This window comes from Protopterus annectens, chromosome 11.part0 (assembly GCF_019279795.1).
Source record: "Protopterus annectens isolate FY-2018-M chromosome 11.part0, PAN1.0, whole genome shotgun sequence".
Taxonomy (NCBI): domain Eukaryota; kingdom Metazoa; phylum Chordata; order Ceratodontiformes; family Protopteridae; genus Protopterus; species Protopterus annectens.
The window spans coordinates 1,425,357,996-1,425,377,981 of NC_056745.1; the positions used below are offsets into that span (position 1 = coordinate 1,425,357,996).

The following is a 19,986-nucleotide window of genomic DNA, read 5'->3' on the forward strand; positions in this document are numbered from 1 at the left end:
ATTAAAAGGAGCAGACAAACGTACACTTAAAAAGCTCCACAAAAATCACACAAGCACATCCAGCCATCTACCCTAATGGATACTCCTGAACCCACTGCCCTTGAGGTTTCTTCTGCCACATTAGAAATGAGCCTCATGGAAGATTTGGTTATCGATTGTAGGGTCATCAACTGAGAAGGGATGGAAGCTTTCACCTCTTCAGAAATGGTTCTTGCTAGGGTATCTGAAAGCTCCTTCATCAAATCCCTCTATAGTCTGGTGAAATGTGCCAAATAGTTCACAGGCCTTAAGGCAAAGGTCAGCGAAGCATAGATATGCTTCCTGAAGCTGTCTATTGCCCACTGCTCCTTGTTGGCAGGATGAGCAGCAAGTTCCTTTTTGGTGGCAGCTGCCACAACCATAGCATCAACCAGGGAAGCTTTGGACCAGACCTGGCTATCCTCCAGCAGGGTCTTAATTTTGCTGGGCTTCCTGGGAATGGACTCAGTGGTGTCAAATTCCTTCCATACCTACTGAGACACCAAGTCAATGAGCTTGCTGGTGGGAAGGAGTCACACAGGAAGTAGATGGGCCAGTACAAATGCCTCCAGGAGTACAGATTCCTCTAAAGGGTTGCTGGGTTTCCAGCCACCTCTCTCTTCAGGATCTCAAGGATTTCTCCAAATGAGACACCATCAAGATGTGATCATGGGGACCCATCAGCCTCCTCAACATCTGTATCCTCAGTGACAGATTCAGGGAAATCTAAACGATTCCTTTAATGTCTTCTTCTTAGGGACCTCCTCAGTGAGATATTCTAGGGAGGTATCAGACAAGGTTGGAATACCCAAATGAGAATCCTGGGATTTTGGTATTAGTTGTCTCTGAGGAAAGTGTAGTTGAGACTCTTGGTCCAGAGGTAGGATTGATGCAGGTACAGCACTCAAGGGAACAGGTACAGAGTCATGCTTGCTGGGCAGGGCTCTCTGCAAAGTCCTAAAGGCAGACCTTCCTGGGGAGGAGTAGGAACCCAGATCTGAGAAAAGGGCTTTCTGATCCTTAGTTCTTCCCTGCTCTGTGGAACCCCCCCCCCCCCCGAGGCAAAAGTTGGAACTGAACTTACCATTGCTAATTCTCTGAGGTGCAGAGATGGCTCTGAAGCTCTATGAGTCAACTGAAACACCTCTGATCGGACAGGACAGAAAATTGGCTCCAAGAGTCCTCTAGATCCAACTGTACCAGAGAGTTCAGAGCAAACTTCGGATCCGGTAAACAGGCCTGGTCAATTTGGATACAAGGGCTCCAAAACCATGGAAGGAGTCAGAGGAGGAAAAGTTAGAGGTGGAGTTGTGGATGTATGGGTTTCCTGACCCAATGTGGTAGGAACCAAGGTAAAAGTTGGCTAACTTTGTCGCGAGGATCTGTTCCACTACCCTCTCCACATCCTCTACAGTAAGGCTTCTAGAAGAGGGAGAGGAATGCACAGAACACGATACTGCTCCACCGATAGGGAGTACCCTGTTCTAGGCAAAGGAATCGCATCTGAAATTTTCGACTGATCCGAAGCCTTGGGATCAGAGGAATTCTTAACTTTTGGAGACTTCGGATCTGAAGAAACAGTCAGATCTAATGGTAACTTCTTAGTCTTTCTTGGATCTAACTAATACTTTGGATCACAGAGTTTTGATTCCTTCTTTAACAGATCCAGTAACACAACAGGAACCAAAGGTCTTTTCAAAGATTTCTCAGAGGTCTTGGGAAGCTGCTGAAGAGCTCCGAGAGGTATGAGGTACTGTTTAGGTATGTCTCCAGAAATAGCTTCACTAAAAGAGCAGCAATAGCCCCTTCAAAATAACTGTTTTGTGTTCAACCAATGCCCTCAGGTTGAATGCATGACATATAACGCAACTTTCTTGTAGGTGAAAATAACTGTTTTGTGTTCAACCAATGCCCTCAGGTTGAATGCATGACATATAACGCAACTTTCTTGTAGGTGAAGTAGACCAAGGCAGCACACACAGGTTGCTTGTCAGAAAAAGGAATTTTCTAACCACACTTCCCGCATTTTTTTTTAAATTCATCAAGGTTCTCTTTCTGCAAAGACAGCAAAAACAATTCAAAAATTTAGTAACAGAAACCAACAAGTACACTAGGATAGAAAAGGCTTTTTTTTATATATATATATATATATATATATATATATATATATATATATAAAGAAAAAAAGTAAGAAAAGGAAGAAAAAGCGGATTAAACTACCTACAAAGTTAGTACAAGAAACTACACAAGCATAGAAGAGAAAGGGAAAGGAGTGAGATAGGGATACTAACAATCCGTACACTAGTACTAAACTAGAAAAAGATACCAGGAAACATAAAAATATATACACAACAGTTGAAGAATAAAAATAAAGCACTTCTCTAGTCGACTAGCTTGAGAGACAAGTCGCCACATCTTTCACCCAATGGCAGCAAAGGAGATCTGGGGTAATGGGAGTTGGTGCATTATGGGTAAGGGAGAAGCGTGACAGTTCAAAGTTGCCACAAGCTTTTGCAACAGTAGAGTCGGATCAGATATCTCGGATCCGAACCCATCAGTTGAGGACAGAATGGAAATAGACATAATCTGATCCACATTTTTTTTCCTCCTCTCTGATTCCGAGAGAAGGTTCTCGGAGCAGTGAAGAAACAGTAAGATTCTCTATAACTTTGGAATCCATCTTGTTCACTTCTCATTAGTGTGTCCTTAACTTGCAGGCTAACAATGTAGTACCATCAAAAGCAGCACTGATGAAGGATGTTTAAAGCCCTTCACAAAAATCACACAATCACATTCAGGCATGGTGATGTAAGGCTATACCGATACTTGCTTCTCTGGCTGTCCCATCAACTGCATTAGAAATGGTGATGTAAGGCTATACCGATACTTGCTTCTCTGGCTGTCCCATCAACTGCATTAGAAAGCAGGTGCATGGAAACTTTCGAAGCAGAAGTTAAGAGGATTCCACTATCCTCTGGATATCTGCTAGCAAATTACCTGAAAGAGAATTGATTTCTTTGGCCATCTCTTTTAAAACCAAATATAGGCCATTTAGTTCATCGCTCACAGAAAAAAACATCCATTTTCTAAATCTGTCCAAGGCCCTGCATTCCTGTTAGGGAGATTGACAGACTAACTCTCCTCTGCGAGTTCCTTCTTTGTGGCTGCCGTTACGACCATGGCATCCATGGGGGGGACCCCTACCCCAATGAAGTCGGTCTTTTGATGCAGCCAGAATCCAGTCAGACTTCTTGAGTATAAGCTCTGCTTTATCTGTCTCCTTCTAAGCTCGCTGAGCTACTAACAAAGGTGTCAGTGGGAGGGACCACTCAGGATACTTGACACCCAGCTCCAAAAGCCTCCAGAAACACAATCTTCCAGGGAAGGCACATCTGTGGACCAACACCATTTCTGCTTGACCAATTCTAGAATTTCTCCAAAAAAGTCTCCAAAAGGGGATCTAGGGAAACCTCCCCCTTACTCCAAATTTGTATCTTCTGTGACAAACTCTGGTGATGAACCAAAGTGCTTCAGCCTGCATGTCTGCTTTCTATGTACTCATCATTGCGGAATATATGGAAATGGGTTTGTATCAGAATGAACTCAGAGTACTTCCCAAACACTTTTAGAGACTGTCTCCATCGACAATGAGCACATTCCAGAGCAGAATAAATTAGAGGTCAGGTCGGATCCAAAAAGGATGGAGGCACCTCTTCTTGAGAGCAACAGAACCTGATGGAAGGCCTCAAAAGCTGAGAAAAAACAGCAGCCAAGGAAGTCTCCCTACAAGCTAGCACAGAAAGAGATCCTGAAAAAGAAGGGGAATGGATCCAAGGGCTGATTGGATCTAGGGCGAAAAGCCTTGATGCAGACATTGGAGGCGAGTTATTGAGAACGGATGCTCAGAGGGAAAGGAACTGGTCTGACAATTTTGGAGTCAAACCCTCTCCCTGCACATTGGCTCTGAAGCTTTGGCTGCAACTCTCATCTTGATCGAAGGGCTTCGGAGTCTAGTCAGACTGGGTTAACAGCTGAAGCTGAAGTGGATGGCACAATCAGCATCGACAGAGGTTCCAAAAATCTTTCAATCTGAGGGCTACAGTTCTGAAGGACAAATCTACAACAGAGGTGAACACGAAGGGTCACTGGTGATGTGCCTGGTTCTATCAGAGGACATGGAGCCAGAAGAACCCTCAACTGTATCTGCATCCAGAGGAATTTCTACATCAACCTGTCGACAGTGGCTTCTGAGAAACTCCTTGAAAAATGGTAAGACCTAGAAGAAGCAATTGATGATGCTCTGCAACATGGTTACAGAATGGGGGAATGGATCTGATGCAGACTGATATGAGGCTTTGGATCTGAAGACTTCTGTATTTTTGGCACCAGATCCACCAAGGCTATCGGATCTACGGACCACTGTCGGGTTTGAGTTTCATCTTTAGATGGTTCCATCAACCTTAGAGCTTCCATATCTCTTTTTCCTTCTCAATTAAGGAAGAAACTGCAGGGGAAACAGTAGAAGACCACAAAGCAGATGGCAGTAGCCCCTTCAAGATTAAATTCATCTCTTCCGCTCTGAAGAACTTTATGACCAAATGAAGTACAGGCTTCACATTCTGTATCCAAATGTGCTGCTCCTAAACAAAACGCACAAGGAAGGGGAGTCTTGTGGAGGGATTTGTGCCCACGCTTCCCACAGTTCTTGCCAACATAGTAAAGGATCCGAACAATCTACAAATCTCAGATAAGTAATGAAGCTTTTTTCACAGATTCATAGATGTGTACTAGGCTAATGACCCTGGAGCCTTTACAAGCCTAGCCCACAGAAGTGCCCTGGCATTGTGCCACACAACATTAGTTCCCAGTGCCTCTATCAAGTAGAGCCACTGGCGTGAACCCCGAGATGAACATTCTATTTCCCATCAAATCAAGATTTCACTTGAAGAGGGCCAGTGAGGTGCTCTGCTTGATGTGTATAGGAAGTCTATTCCAGAGCAAGGGCAGTCTCTGAGTTATGAACTTGTCCCTCCAGAATGTTCTGTTGATTGTGGTAATGAGGTTGAGGACTCTGGAGTGTATGGTGTAGAGGGACTGGGATTTCTTTAGATGTAGCATTTCTAACAGAAGTGAGTCTGACATGGCTTTGTAAGTCAAGCAGAGATTGCCTCTTAGTAGACAATATGAGACAGAGAATTGCTATAGTTTTTTTGAGTTTGTCCATGTAGGTTATGCGTTCAAAGCCTAGGATCCTCTTTGAGAGATACTTTTGCGGCCTTTCCAGCTGTTGCATGTATCTTGTGAGGTACATGCCAAATGGGGCATTATACTCTATGACTGGCATAATGAGGGAAGAGTAGAGTAGAGATAGAGGATGACCTCTTTCTTCTTGGATGCAAAACCCTTGGTAATAAGATGTGCCATATAGGACTTTCTGATCACAGTGACAATGTGGTGGCCGAAGGACATGTTGCTTGCCAACCTGTATCCTCAGATCTCTTACAACACCTTCAGTGTTCAGTAGGCTGCCATCGATGTGGTAATTAGTGGGAACTGAGTTTTTCCCAAAGGGGATGACTACGCATTTTTGGGGGATTAAGCTTAAGGCCATGATTTCGACATCACTCATTGGTCTCAGTGAGGCCTTTCTGTAGGATGTCTACATCACTTGGGGAGTTGATAATGGCTCCCAGCTTCAGTCTGCGAACTTGGTCAGCCAGAGCCCCTCCATGTGGGCCTGGACTTCTGAGAAGTAGATGCCAAACAGGAGAGGACCCAGGACATATCCTTGTGGGACTCCACTGACTGGTCGGCAGTCTGACTTGGAGTCCACTATTTTCACACTGTGGTTTCTATCAGAGCCAATTTGCAACCCAGCTAGTGATGTAGGGGTTGATGCCTAGTTGGGGAGTTTATCAATAATTCCTGAATGGGGTATGCTATCAAAAGGCCTTGGCCAGATCGAGGTAGGCCTCATCCACAGCTCTATCAATGACTCAAAGAAGTCAACCAGGTTTAGCAGGCATGATAGACCTTTCACAAAACCAAACTGCGTGGGATCTAGAGTTTGGAAATTTCCTATATCCTTGTTAACTAGGTCCACGATGATGCACTCCATAGCCTTACATATCAGACTCGTCAGCTAGTGGGGCAATAATTTCCAGGGTCTGTAGTCGCTTCCCCTTTATGGAGAGGGATGGCTGCAGCAGTGCACCATTTGGTAGGGACAAAGCCTGAGGTGAGGCTGTGACTGAACAGGGCACACAGACGTGGTGACAGTTCACTGTGTAGTTCATGTGGAACACATCCAAGGCTATTGTCAGGTCCCATGGAAACTGTACTCTTGGCCTTGGACAATGCAGCTTTAACTTGTGCTGCAGTAATGCTGGGTGCCTGGCATTCCTCCGTATTGTGACTGATCCTTTAGGGGGGGAGGGAGGGGTAAAGTTGGCACTGAATCTGTCGGCCAGTATGTTGGCAATATCTGTTGGCTCAGTATAGGAGGTACCATTATGCCGCAACTCAGAGCAAACCTGGGTATTACCATGGAGATTCTTGATATAAACTATAGAAGGCTTTGTGGTTGTTTTTAGTGTCTGCCGCAATTCTGCCTTCATAGCTGGCTTTAGAGGTTTTGATGAGGGATCTCAACTTTTTGTTGATGCTAATAGGGGAGTTTTTCCATTGTAGAGTTTTATTAATGGCAGGGGGCCACCGGATTGGCTGTTTTTTTGGAGGAGAGCATCTTGGTTCTGTTTGGTATGGCTAGTTCCATGCATTTATGTACACGTTCTTACAGTGCATGTGTGTCAGATTTGGCAGTCATGCATCTATTTTCCATTGAAATGGGTGTTGTGAGGTTAGCCACCTCTGTTTTTAGGAGCCCAAAGTCAGCTTTGGAGAAGACTACCTTTGCGGAGGGTGTGTGTGTGTGTGGGGGGGGGGGCAAATGTGGATTTCCATGGTGATTAGTTTGTGGTCGGATCTAACCAGGGAGGAATGGACTACTGGTGTAGAGCAACAGTTTGGGAGGAATTGACTACTGGTGTAGAGCAACAGTTGCCCATGTTAGTAATAACCAGGCCAAGGATGTTGCTTTCTCTAGTGGGGATAAGAATGAGCTGGTCCAGGGCATTGGAATTGATGAATCCCAGGAAGCCTTGGGCCAGTGTATTGTTGCAGGAGTAGTTTTCCCAGTTGATGGGGCGGTAGCTGAAGTCGCCTAGTATGAGAGTGTTGAGTTGGACCCTAACAGTTTCCAGGGTGCTTAGGAATGTGGAGCGCACAGCACAAAAGTGAAAAATTAGGTTTAGGTAGCTACAACAATTTCTACCAAAACTACAATCACTAGAACAAAGTTATTATTTTATATATAAATATTTTATTTTTTAGGAAAAGAGAAAAAAAAAAGGATGAAAAAGGTACAGTAAATTTAGACCATCTCTAATAGGGCTAGGCAAAAGAAATTCACTTATTCTGACAACGAACTCAGAGCATCTATGACCGCCTGGTTGAAGCAGCCAACAAGACCAGAGGTAATTTGACAGTTGAGAGGGAATTATGGGTAAGGGAGGAGTCAAAGCCCTGGATCCAAAGGTTTAAAGTTGCTGAGGCCTGACTGGAGTCAGACTGGAATCCCAAAGGTTGAATCAGATGAAAATGGAAAACACTGAATCCAATTTTTACCTTCACCTTGACTCCTGGGTACAGCCTCCTAATAAGGGAAATACAGGAAGGTGAAAGCAAAACAGCAAGCTCTACAGAAATATCATCAGTTTAATCTGCTGAATGCTTTCCAAGCATCACAACTAATTAAAATTAAGGGTTTATTAAATCTGTGTCCTCCATCATTAATTCAATCCTAACCAGGTTACAAAAAGTAGACTGGTCATACATAGAGCCCATCTACATGAATCAACTTTGGCAAGGCCTTAGCAACTCTTCTTGCCAAGTCCGAAGTGAATAACTTATAATCATGACTCAAAACTGAAAATGGCAGATATGAAAATGCATGTGAGGTCCTTACCAAATTTTAAAATAACCAATAAAACTGCCTGAAACCATGTATCCGGGATCTGCTCACTTAAGATTTTATTAAACATCCTGACCCACTGCTGTATAAAAAGTGTTCCATGACTTTGGCATACACCTCCATCAGAATGCCATGAGTTTTACCTCTGGTACCCCTCTGAGGAGAGCATCAATTTCCTCCCTATTAAATGCAGTCACTAAGTGTATGGCCATGGCTTCACCCACGGGAACAGGACCCCCCTCAGACAAATAGACATGTGCAGTATTGGACAAACCCATCCAAAACTTCCATTGGGGGAGTTGACAACAATCAACATACCAAGGTGATGGACTCCGGCCACTAACCTATTCACATTTCAAACTCTTAATCTCAAGGAAAAAGCAACATGGCTCAGAAGGGAAGTCTGAATGAGGAGGTCAGGGCTGGAATCAGAGGGGCTGCAGCCACCTGGCACAGAGTGTCAGGGGTATTGTTTGACAGAAGAATACCAAAGAAGCTGAGAAGTAAGTTATACAAAACACTGGTGCAACCAGTATTACTGTATGGTACAGAAACCTGGGCAGTAAAGGTACAGCAGTTGAGAAAGCTAGAAATGATGGAGATAAAGCATCCGAGGATGCACACTGTGGGATAGAAGAAAAACAGTGGATATCAGAGCAGAAGCCAAACTAGCCCCAACTGCACAGTAGGTAAAACCGAACAAATTACTGTGGTTGTGGCACACATGCAGAAAGCAGAAGGCAATCTGAAGAAGATTTCGGAAAGACAGGAAAAAGGTAATAAGAAATGAGGCCACCCAGCAAAGAGATGGATGGATTATGTGAGATAAAACCTGTGAGTCAGGCCTGACTAAAAACTTAGGAGAGTTGCACTGAATCAAGAGAGATGGCGACAGTTAACATGACATCCCCCGACCTCTTGTAGAAAATGGGAAAAAAAGAAATAGACGGTAATGATGTAGGTGTTCTCGAACAGGTTCCAGAAAACATTTGTCAGAATACCGGACGTATTGAAATTTCTGTACATCAATGTTTATTAACCATGGAAATTCATTCTTTATGCCCTGCTTTACAGCAATCGATTGACTTACTGTTTTAAAGCATTTGAGATGCCAGACTCTTCCCTCCTATCTATTCTTGCCTGAGATGAGCAAGACAATAAGAGACACATGCCAGTGCTCTCAAAAACTGTCTGTTGTGAAGCCTTATTGCTGAGAATTGAAACCAGACTGACAAGCTCCCTCTTCTCTTGTCCTGGATTCTAACAACTTTTCACTAACATTCAATCTGTAAATACCCCAAGAAATTACTGATACAGATGGTATTGGAAGGGAATTCCTTTAGTTTACTATTATTCCTAGAGGATGAACAATCTAAATATTTGACTTTTGTTTTTGCCACTACAAAACAGTCATCCACATAGGGAAAATGTAAGGTTTTGCTTCCTGAAATATTCACTGCAGCTAGGACATCTAGTAAATACACTGGGAGCTGTGGCCAGCCCAAAGGTCAGAACTGATGAGCTACCTGCAATCTGAGGCAACACTTTGTAGGACTGTTTTCCTGGAGAGTGAAAATAAGGATCTTCCATGTTCAACGCAGCCATACAAGAATCTTGATCTATGCGAGAGAGAGGCTATACCTCCATAAATGTCTCTCAATCTACAAACCTATACATTTCTAATAAGTCTAAGACTAGTGCTGAAGTGATGCTGTTTTTTGGCACCAGAAATAGTCTGGAATTGGAATTCTTTCCATAGCACATCCTGACAGAAACTGATCCATGAATTAAAAAAAACAAACAAAACATTATGATTCAGTGGGCATGAAACTGGCTGTTTGTGGTTTCAGAACAAATTTCATGGTGCAATCTTCTTGAACTGCTTGCAACATCCATTTGTCTCCGGTCATCCCCCAGGTAGAAAAATGACTGAATCTGGTCTCCCAGGGATACTGGAGAACAGGAAGTTAACAGGGAGAGGGAGACATAATTCTGAAAATCTCCGATTCTATCCGCCCTTTCCTGCTGCACATGAATTGCAGCTGTAATGCTTTACTTTGAACTGCTTTTATTGATCAAATTTAAGCAAATTAAGTCCTCTTCCTATAAATGGCTTCTTGTTAGTTATTAAACACTTTTCAGACCAAGTAGGATGTACATAGAGATCTCTGAACAAAAATAATGACCTTGTTTTGTCTTTCTTTTCTAACTCTACTATAACGTCAGCAACTGATTTACCAAACAAAAATTCCTGAACTACAGAAGCATTGTCTTGATGCCACATCTTCCTTATAAAATACTGTTCTAAAATGACCTAGCTTTCTTCAAACTACCCCAGACATTGCAAGTCAAAAGTAGCATTCACAGAACTTTAAAGTACATTTCAGAGTGGGCACGCTGATTTTGTCTTCTGTTACATTTTATTCCAACTGGCCTTACTGTTAAGAAAAGAGCTAGATTTTCTGCACAAAAGTATAGTTCTAATAAATAATTAGAGCTAAACAGTAATGTCTACATTGTAAATAACTAGATGAACACTAATGCATTAAGTACAATTCTAGTAATCTTGAATAACAATGGGTCCACAGTCAGGGGACCTGCCACTTTTGGTAGACGTTTATAAACACAACTTAGACTCTTGCCACTTTTGGTACATGATTATAAACACAACTGCAAGACTCTTGCCACTTTTGGTAGACTATTATAAACACAACTGCAAGACTCTTGCCTATCTAAAGGATATGTATAAATTAGTCTTTTTTTCATGCTGAAGACCAGTAATCAGGCCACCTACTTACTGTGTTTGTTTACCAAGATAGTCAGAATGGATTGTGCAAGAAACCCTTTTCAGCAGAGGCCCAGGGGAAAAAAAGCTCCATGTTAAAGGGAGTACAATAAGACCCAAAGAATGCCTAATCAAGTAAGACACAATCAAGTAGCACATCGAAAGTCAGAGATAAAAGCAGCAATGTAGGCATTTGTTACATGTTACACACATTTAAAGGATAAACAATGCATATTACACACATGGAAAAGACATAAAAAATGACAGCAAAAACACCCTAACACATTTAAAAAAAATGACAGCAACAGCTCTGCGAGAAATCTTTTGCATGCTGATACATTAAACTCCTAAAAAAACGAAGTGTAAAATAAGTAAGAAGATACCTCTGCATTTAATTCCATTATTTTATCAGAAACACAAATGCTGTCATTGTCCTACTCAAAAATCCCAGCTAACTATCAAATGCCTTGTCTGCATGAAGACACCCACCAGCAATAACAGTTCTTTACAAAACCACATTGATCTGGAGTTATATCAGTTTTGGCAACACCTTCACCACTCTTAACTAGTATACACAAATACTTTATAACTGTGGTTCAGAATTGAAATGGTTTATATGAAGTTGGATTTAAAGGGTCTTTGCCCTCCGAGTAGTACAGGCACATCTTTTTTCCAGGATGCTGGTACTGTCCCATATTAGTGTTCCATATCCTCCATGTTTTCTCTCACTGAGTGAATAGTTGCTTGGTTTCTTTCGTCAGCCATTGCAATGGGGTGGATTTCACACTTTTTGTTCAAATTGGTACTTATTTAGGAAAGCTTCACTAAAGTAAGACACGGTCACCTAGAGGCAAGTATTTTACTAAGTTTCAGTTACAGTAGTGCATGAAGGAAAAAAAGAAATCCTTGCTGAATTTACATATGTTATGAACTTGGCTACATACTACTGCCTTACTTAGGATTTGTCTGTCTACATATGTACTTTGGGCGATGGTCATTAACACAATCAGGTAAACATCTACAGAAGTTTACAGTATCAATTTTGTTAGAAAGCATCTGGTCTAGTACAGACTGCTTGTTACTTTTTTTGTCAATTCTTGTGGTGGTGATGTTAAGTTGGGCGAAGTTAAATAAATGTATAGAGTTTGATACGGTGACTGAGTTGCAGGGTTGCCAATGAATATTTAGGTCCTCCATGACGATGGTTTTCTTGATGAATATCATGAAATACACACTGCAGGATAAGTGGGGACAGTGTCAGGTGGGGAGTTTGACTGGGGAAGTACATCTGTCAGAGTAACGCAGGTGTCCTAAGATGAGCTCAGGGAGGACAGAAGCCTCATGTGGAGCAAAAGGGCAAAGGATCACTTGATCTTGATTTTTCAGTATGAATACAGACCGTGAAAGCAGGACCTCACGATCCTTCTGTTTTTTGGGGGAATTTAAGCAGGTGATGTCAGAAAAGTTACCACAGGGATGACTGACTTGTGGCAGCCAAGCATTCACAGCAACATCGTTTTTTGATCCTTTGAGGTCATCTCTTCCTATCATTGTGAAGCAGAATTCACCAAGCACTGGACTGTTCACCACCAATAGGGAACGTGAGCTAGGTTTATATGCGCACCCTGGACAGACACCAACTTGGCTAACAGGAAAAACAATGCTCCTACGCAAGAGTGAACCTGCAAGCAACCCTAAAAATTATAGGCCAATTACTTGCCTTCCAACTACATATAAACTATACACCGTAACTGATGCTGAGAGTTTATAGTCATATAGAAGAAAATTCAATCATGGCAACACAACAAAAAGGAAATAAAAAAGTCATATGGAACAAAGGATCATCTGTTGCTAAATAAAGTCATAATGGAGAACCGTAAAAAGGGGAAGAATCCAAGTATGGCATGGACTGACTACAAAAAAGCATTTGATTGTATCTCACATTCATGGATAAAAGAGTGCTGAAAAATGTACAAGATACACCCTACAATGATAGACTACATTACACTGCCAGACTACTTTGCAATTCATAGGTAGGTACTAGGCTATCTGCCCGAGAGCATTTATAAGCCTATCCACAGTGTGTCGGCTTTCGCCACCCCATTGATTAATTAACTGATCCTCTGTTAAGCAGAGCCAATGAAGTGATCCCAGGGGTGTATTTCCTGTTACCCATCCACTCGTCAAGGTTTCGCTCGAGTGTTAGTGAGGGGCTCTGCCTGATGTAATTTGGAATTTTGTTCCAAAGCATGGGGAGTCTCTGTGACAGGAATCTATCCATCCAGCATGTTCTATTTATTGTTGTGACAAGGTTTAGCTCACTAGAGCTCGTGGCTCGCAGTGACTTGGATTTTGTTACGTGGTGCATGTCCATCAATTCTGAGTTGGACATGGCTTTGTAAGTCAGGCAGAGATCACCTCTGAGTAAGTGACATGCCACTGAGTACAGCCGGAGTTTTTTCAGTCGGGCTGCATAGGACATATGTTTGAGGCCAGTAATTCTCTTGGTGAGGTACTTTTGTGGTCTTTCCAGCTGTTGGAAGTGTCTTGTGAGGTACATCCCAAATGGGGCATTGTACTCTATGATGGGTCTAATGAGTGACGGGTAGAGGGGCACTATAACCTCTATTTCTAGATGCAAACCCTTTAGTAATTAGATGGACCACATAGAAGGATTTCCTAACTACTTTGGCAATATGATCAAAGGAGAGATTACTACCTACCTGGGTCCCCAGATCTCTTTTTACCTCTTCTGTATTAAGGGGGCTGCCACCTATGTGGTAATTCATGGGTGTTTTGTTTTTCCCAAATGGGATGACTATGCATTTTTTGGCATTTAGCTTGAGGCCACAACTGACACCAGATGTCCGTGTTAGCCAGAGAGTCAATTAAGGCTTCCAGTTTGCAGTCATCGGCAAACTTGGCTAGCCATAGTTCTCCTGTGTTTGCCTGTACTTCTGAGAAGTGTATGCTGACCGAGCCTTGAGGGACACCACTTGTGACTGGTTTAGAGTCGGACCTGAAGCCCGCTATTCTTACCGTGTGAGTTCTATCTGTAAGCCAGTTGGCAACCCATCTCATGACGTAGGGGCTTATGTTCAGGCTGGTGAGTTTTTCTGTAATACCAGAGTGGAGAATAGTGTTGAAAGCCTTGGCGAGGTCATGGTAGGCTGTGTGAACCACCTTTCCCCTCGTCTATGGCCTTGGTGACCGTCTCGAAGAAGTCAACCAGGTTTAGTAGGCATGATCTGCCCTTAAAGCCGAACTGGGTCGGGTCAAGTGTTTGGAGGTTCCCTGTTAATGAGTTCCATGATGATGTGCCCCATAGTCTTGCAGAACAGGCTAGTCAGGCTTATGGGGTGATAGTTACCCGGGTCAGTTGTGACCCATCCTTTGTGGAGAGGAATAACCGTTGTTGTGAGCCATTCTATGGGCACGTAGTCTGTGGAGAGGCTGAGGTTGAACAGCGTGTTTAGGTGGGGGGTTAGTTCGTTCTGTAGTTTGTGCAAGACGCAGCCTGGGACACCATCTAGTCCCACTGACGCTGTGTTTTTGGCTTTTGTAAAGGGCTGTTTTCACCTGTGCGTCTGTGATTTTTGGGACACTACACTTTTCCGGTATTGTTGCGGGCCCTTTTGGGGCTGAGAGGGGGGTGAAGTTTGCACTGAATCTGCCAGGATGTAGGCAATATCAGTAGGTTCAGTATATTTTGTGCTATTTTGCACTAGTTCAGTGCATATCTGCGAGTTGCCACTTAGATTCTTAACATAGCTAAAGGTGGCCTTGTGGTTATCTTTTGAATCCTTGGCTATTTTTCTTTTGAAGTTAGCCTTGGATGACTTCATGAGGGACCTTAGTTTCTTACGGATACTGATCAGGGATGTCTTTCCTTCTTAGGATTTGCCTTTTTTCTGAACTAGTTTCCTCCTTCTATTGTATAGCCTGTTTAGTGCAGGGGTCCACCAAACTGGTTTCCTTCTCTTAGAGGAGTGAGTCTTGGTTTTGCTAGGGATGGCACGATCCATGCATCCTTGTAGGTGCTCACAGAGTGCATTTCTAAAGGTTTCTGCATCTTTGACAGCGTTATCCTTTACCGTGGGGGCTGTGAAACTTACCACCTTAAGTAAGGTGAAGTTTGCTTTAGAAAAGTTTTTTACTGTGGTTTCCTTAGTTGGGGGTGGTGGGGTGTGGACATCCAGAGTGATTAGTTTATGGTCTAATCTAACCAGTGACGGGTTGACCTCCGGTGTGGAACACCTGTCTCCCATGTTGGTGATGACCAGGTCCAATATGTTTTCACCTCTGGTAGGGGAGTTTACCAGCTGATCCAGGGCGTTTGAGTTGATGAATTCCAGGAAGCGCTGGGCCTGGGAATTTGTACTCTAGTAGTTTTCCCAGTGAATGGTAGGGTAATTGAAATTGCCCAATTTCAGGTTGTTTGGTAGGACCTTCATGTTTTCCAGTGTCTCCAGAAAGGTGGAGTGGTGGTCCTGGGTCATGAAGGGTGATCTGTAGCAGGCCACAATTTGCTTTGCAGATTTGCCCAATGTTAGTTGCACACATGGATGATCTCTATCATGCTGTGCCACTAACCTGGAGGTGTAGGTATCCTTGATGAATATATACACACCCTCGTGTGTTTCGGTCCGTGTTCTGTGGCTGAAACGTGTGGTATGAGTTGTAGCCCAGTAGTGCTGAGGTGCTCTCTGGAGCCTTGAACCAGGTTTCAGTTACTGCACAGATGTCGACGTTTTCCATACTGAGGAGTGCTTCGAGCGCGTGCATTTTGAGATTTTAAACTCCTGGCGTTGAGTAGCATAACCTTCAGTTTTTTGGTAATTGAGCTGTTTACGGAGGTGGGTTTGACTTTTGAGCCTTGCCTAAAAAAGTCACTATGGGGGCAGCAAGAGCCTTGGCCAGTATTCAAAAGCCTAGGGGTGACAGGTGCAAGCCGTCGCTTGTGAAGAAACACTGTTTGTCGAGCATGTCGTCCCAGGCTGACAGACACTGGATCCCCTTTGAATGACACCAGAAGCTTAGCCAATTGTTGAAATTGATCATTTTTTTTCTTTATACTGTGGTATCATTCTTGGTGAGGGCAGGATGCTACTCAGGGTCATACCAGCCTGGGCTGCATGATCAGAGAGCTATTCCATGTCTCTCTTCATGTAGTCCAGGGAGGTACGTCTCAGGTCATTCACACCAACATGAACAATGACAGTCATATTTGTTCTTGTTCTGTAGTGACCCCAGTGCTTGTGTTATGTGGCGGATTCTGGCTCCCGACAGGCAGCTAACAGTAACCTTCTGCTTGTCCAGCCTAGTGAGTGGGACATCCGTGTACCCGACTATAGTCTCACCTATTAATATAGTGTGTTAGGTATGTTATTTCGCCTTAAGGGCTGTGATTGTGCAGCACACTGATTTTGTGTTTTATGTGTTGTCTGGTTTGAGACAGGAAGTGCAGGTCATTTGAGTGTGTATTTTTTGCCAGTGCTGTTTTAGTAGGTCTGTATGCGGCTGGAGGTGTGGTGCAAGTGTTAACCTTCTCCTGTCTGTTCCAATCTTGGGTGGAGACAGCTTAGCTTCCAATTTGGCTGTATAATTGCATCTCTCACGTGTTAGTGTTTTGTGGTAGGAGGAGAGGGTTGTCTGTGTACATCAGGCAGTTGTAACATTGCTTCAGGATACCCAGATTCACCAGCTGGACTGGAGAGTGCACCTGAAGTTGCCCTTTGGTCACACCTGAATAGTAGGGTGAGCTGCTTAGTCACTTGGTTGGTGATGGGTGAATAAAGAGCCTTGCCCTACTGGGAAATCAGCATCAGGGTATATTAGTGCTTGCTATTAGGTCTGAGCAAGTGCTGGGCTGTAAGATGCTTTTTGAGTGTTTAGGTTGAGAGTTAGACTAGTTTCAAGGGAAAAACTGAGGTGGAGACTTAGTGGAGCTGGGAATAACTTAACCGTAGCTAACTGACACTGTCCGGTGCGCAAATCCGTGCAAACGCGGTTTTTATAGTAGGGAAATGAAAGAGAGAGAAATTAGCACAAAATGGCCAATAAACTACTAACTTCTGGGCTGGAACCACCCCTCCAGGGACAGATAAGATGCTCAAAGCTCCCCTCTCTCACAGGTGAACAGAGAAACTTCCTTCTATCCAAGTAAGGTATGGGCAACTCAGAAACTAGTATCACAGCCCTGAATTCAGCACTAGCCTGAAAACTGGAATATACTACCTTAGAAAGGCGGGAAACAAGGAATTTTTTGGTTTTTTTTAAAGATAAGGCAAAAACAGTAAAAAATACACTTAAAACAGCTTTAAACGACTACAAACTATCAGAAAAGTCTATCGCACTTTACTGTATAGCCTACAACAGTTAAATTATTTAAACAAAAAAAAAAAAAAAACGTTTACCAGGCAGTCAAATAAGTACAATATGTGAAAAAAAAAAAACCAAGCATTTAAATCACAATAAACGCTGGAAAATCTGCATTTAGGCAGAAAACAGTTAAGTACAACAAGAAAGTACAGAAAACTGATACTTAAATCACTCCAAAGTCTCTCTTCTAAGCTGGAAAGCTTGTATCAGTTTAAGGCTTTCTAGTGTTACCCAGTAGGTTAGTTACTGGAAAGATGGGAAACAAGCGCAGATGTGGTCTTTTAAACCATAAAGTTGAAAGAGACGGACAGACTGTCCAAATGGTCAATAAACTACAATTTCTGGGCCAAGAACCTCTCCTCTTGTGCTAGACAGGCTACCTAATGCTTACCACTCCCACTGATAAGCTAGAAGGCTTCCCTCCAACACAGAAAGGCTTGCGGGGCTCAGAAGCTTACTAACAATCCTGGATACAGCAACTCTGTAACCGGACTGGGCTAGTTATAGGAAAGGTGGGAAACAGGCACAAGTGCGGCTTTCAAACCAGAAAGTTGAAAGAGATGGAAAAAACTACTCAAACAGCCAATGGCTACAATTTCTGGGCCAGGGACCACTCCTCTTGTGGTAGGTCCCACTGATAAGCTAGAAGGCTTCCCTCCAAAACTTACAAAGAGTCCTGGATACAGCAAATCTGTATCTGGACTAGACTAGTAACAGGAAAGGCAGGAAACAAATGCAAACACAGACTTTTAAATCAGAAGGTTGAAAGAGATGGAAAAGCTTCCCAAACGGCCAATAAACTATAATTTCTGGGCCAGAAACCACTCCTCCTGTGGTAGATAGTGGGAGTGGTAAGCACTAGGTAACCTGATAAACTACAACGCTTCTCTCCAAAACAGAAAGGCTTGAGGGACTCGGAAGCTTACAAACAGTCCTGGGCACAGCAAATCTGTACCCGGACTACACTAGTTATAGGAAAGGCAGGGACCAAACGCAAAACGGGCTTTTAACCAGAAAGTAGAAAGAGATGCACATGGCCTTCAAACGGGTAGTAAGGGTGAGGAACATGGACTTTTTCATTCCGCAGACCGAGGTCACTTGAAAGGTATGAGTAACAATAACGAGGTCATTATTTTCAGCTTTGCCGCTGTTTATTAAGCAAAGAAATTGCGAGAGAGCTGTGACCGAAATGATATTTTGGAACTCCTAAATGTTATCCAACTGAAGTGCACTACTGCTACAACATTATCTGCGGGAAATTCTTGTAATGCAGATAATTCTACTCAATCACAGTAAAGGTCAGAATGTTTTTTCGGCATGGAGCGCACTACATTGAATTCCCACTGATCCGCGTTTGTTTTGTTAAACTTTTATTAAACTGCAATTATGATTGGTGGTATTTGACAAACTTATCGGAAGTGTGAGGGGGTTCCGCTTTTAAATATGTAAATTAAATGCCCAAAGCGCATACGCTATAGTTATAATCTTAAGTTTCCTCCCTCAACCAGGCAAAATGAATATCACACTAATCAAATACTCACATTTCCAATTATCTGCCTGGCAGTCCAATTACATAAAATGCGTACTGTTAAATAACAATTAAAGGCAGCACTACCAGTTAGCCTTCAGTAGGTACACCATCAGTTATTACACTTTCAACAAACAATACCTTAGATGAGTACGTGAAATAAGAACACGTTATTATAACCCGTTAGGCAGAACATAACACTTGTCTAATAGCCAGGGACGGGGAGCGCAGGAACTTCACACATTAATTGTTTAATGACAAACTTTAATTATTTAAGAATGCCATAAAAATTACACTTCAGCAGTTTACACTCCTCCAACAGGCATTTATTCCTAAAATAAAACAGAAAATAGACCGATAACATTAAAAAAATTATCTTAATATTCCAGCGAGGAAATTAAGCCTCGTCTACGGGGGAAATGTATAATCATTTTTTTCAGTTTAAAGTTTCCCTCCGTTTGGTTTTCTGGCACGTGCATCTCTACGCCTTCATCTGGAAAGTTGCAGTGAAAACAGTCTATACCAAAAAGCAGATTACCAGTGACTCGAATGTGCAACCAATCTCCCAGCCATCGTCATCCTCGCTGTCAGTGATTTCTTCTCCAGCTGGTATGACGTTCCCGAAAATGTCGCCCGACGCCAACATTTCTCGTATCACCGTCAGTACTCGATTTCTACTATAACGTAATTCCTAAGACATCTGTATCACATTTTCAACTAACACCCCAACTGGCCTTTGCGTGCGAGCAAGAGTGTAGCTTGAAGACCATACTACCAATCAAAGCACTCTACGTAAACTCTAATTATGGTCGTTTATGGGAAAAATGAGGTTAAAAGGATCTCATTTAAAAGGTTTTAAGGAAGTCCTTTATAACAAAAGCAGAAGGGTTGAAATTTATTTAGTTGAAATATGGAAACACTTTGCCTGTACTACAAAAATAAATATCACAGGTTTATGGTTAAAACCCTTTCAGACTGTATCGCTACACTTTTTAAGATCTTTGTTATAGGACAGAATTTTACATATGTGTACGCAAACACGAGCTTTTGACATGCAAAACTGACTACAAAAAGCTTTATGTATTCATTTTCCAACACTATCCAATCCAGGAACGTGAGAATTGCCTTCTTCAGACTGTTCTGGCTACAGATGGTCAAGGCTGTGAGTAAATTTTCCGGCATTTGGATGCATACCTCTTAACTGTCCAGATTTATTTTTGGTCTGTACTGTGTCTCATAACA

The 19,986-nt window shown here is 42.7% G+C and overlaps 1 protein-coding gene across 4 annotated transcripts in view; it reads right to left on the minus strand.

The window, feature by feature from the left end:
- The window catches only part of ASZ1 (ankyrin repeat, SAM and basic leucine zipper domain containing 1), a 1,559,240-nt gene extending 1,539,742 nt beyond the window's left edge, over positions 1-19,498 (minus strand). For 2 of the 4 annotated variants that reach the window (XM_044088716.1, XM_044088718.1), the window contains exon 1: positions 19,283-19,497. In XM_044088716.1, the coding sequence (XP_043944651.1) occupies positions 19,283-19,390 (108 nt within the window). In that variant the 5' untranslated portion in view covers positions 19,391-19,497. Of the gene's footprint in view, positions 1-19,282 lie in introns of all 4 variants that reach the window. The other 2 variants (XM_044088717.1, XM_044088719.1) reach the window with 2 other exon arrangements.
- Positions 19,499-19,986: the final 488 nt, after the last annotated feature.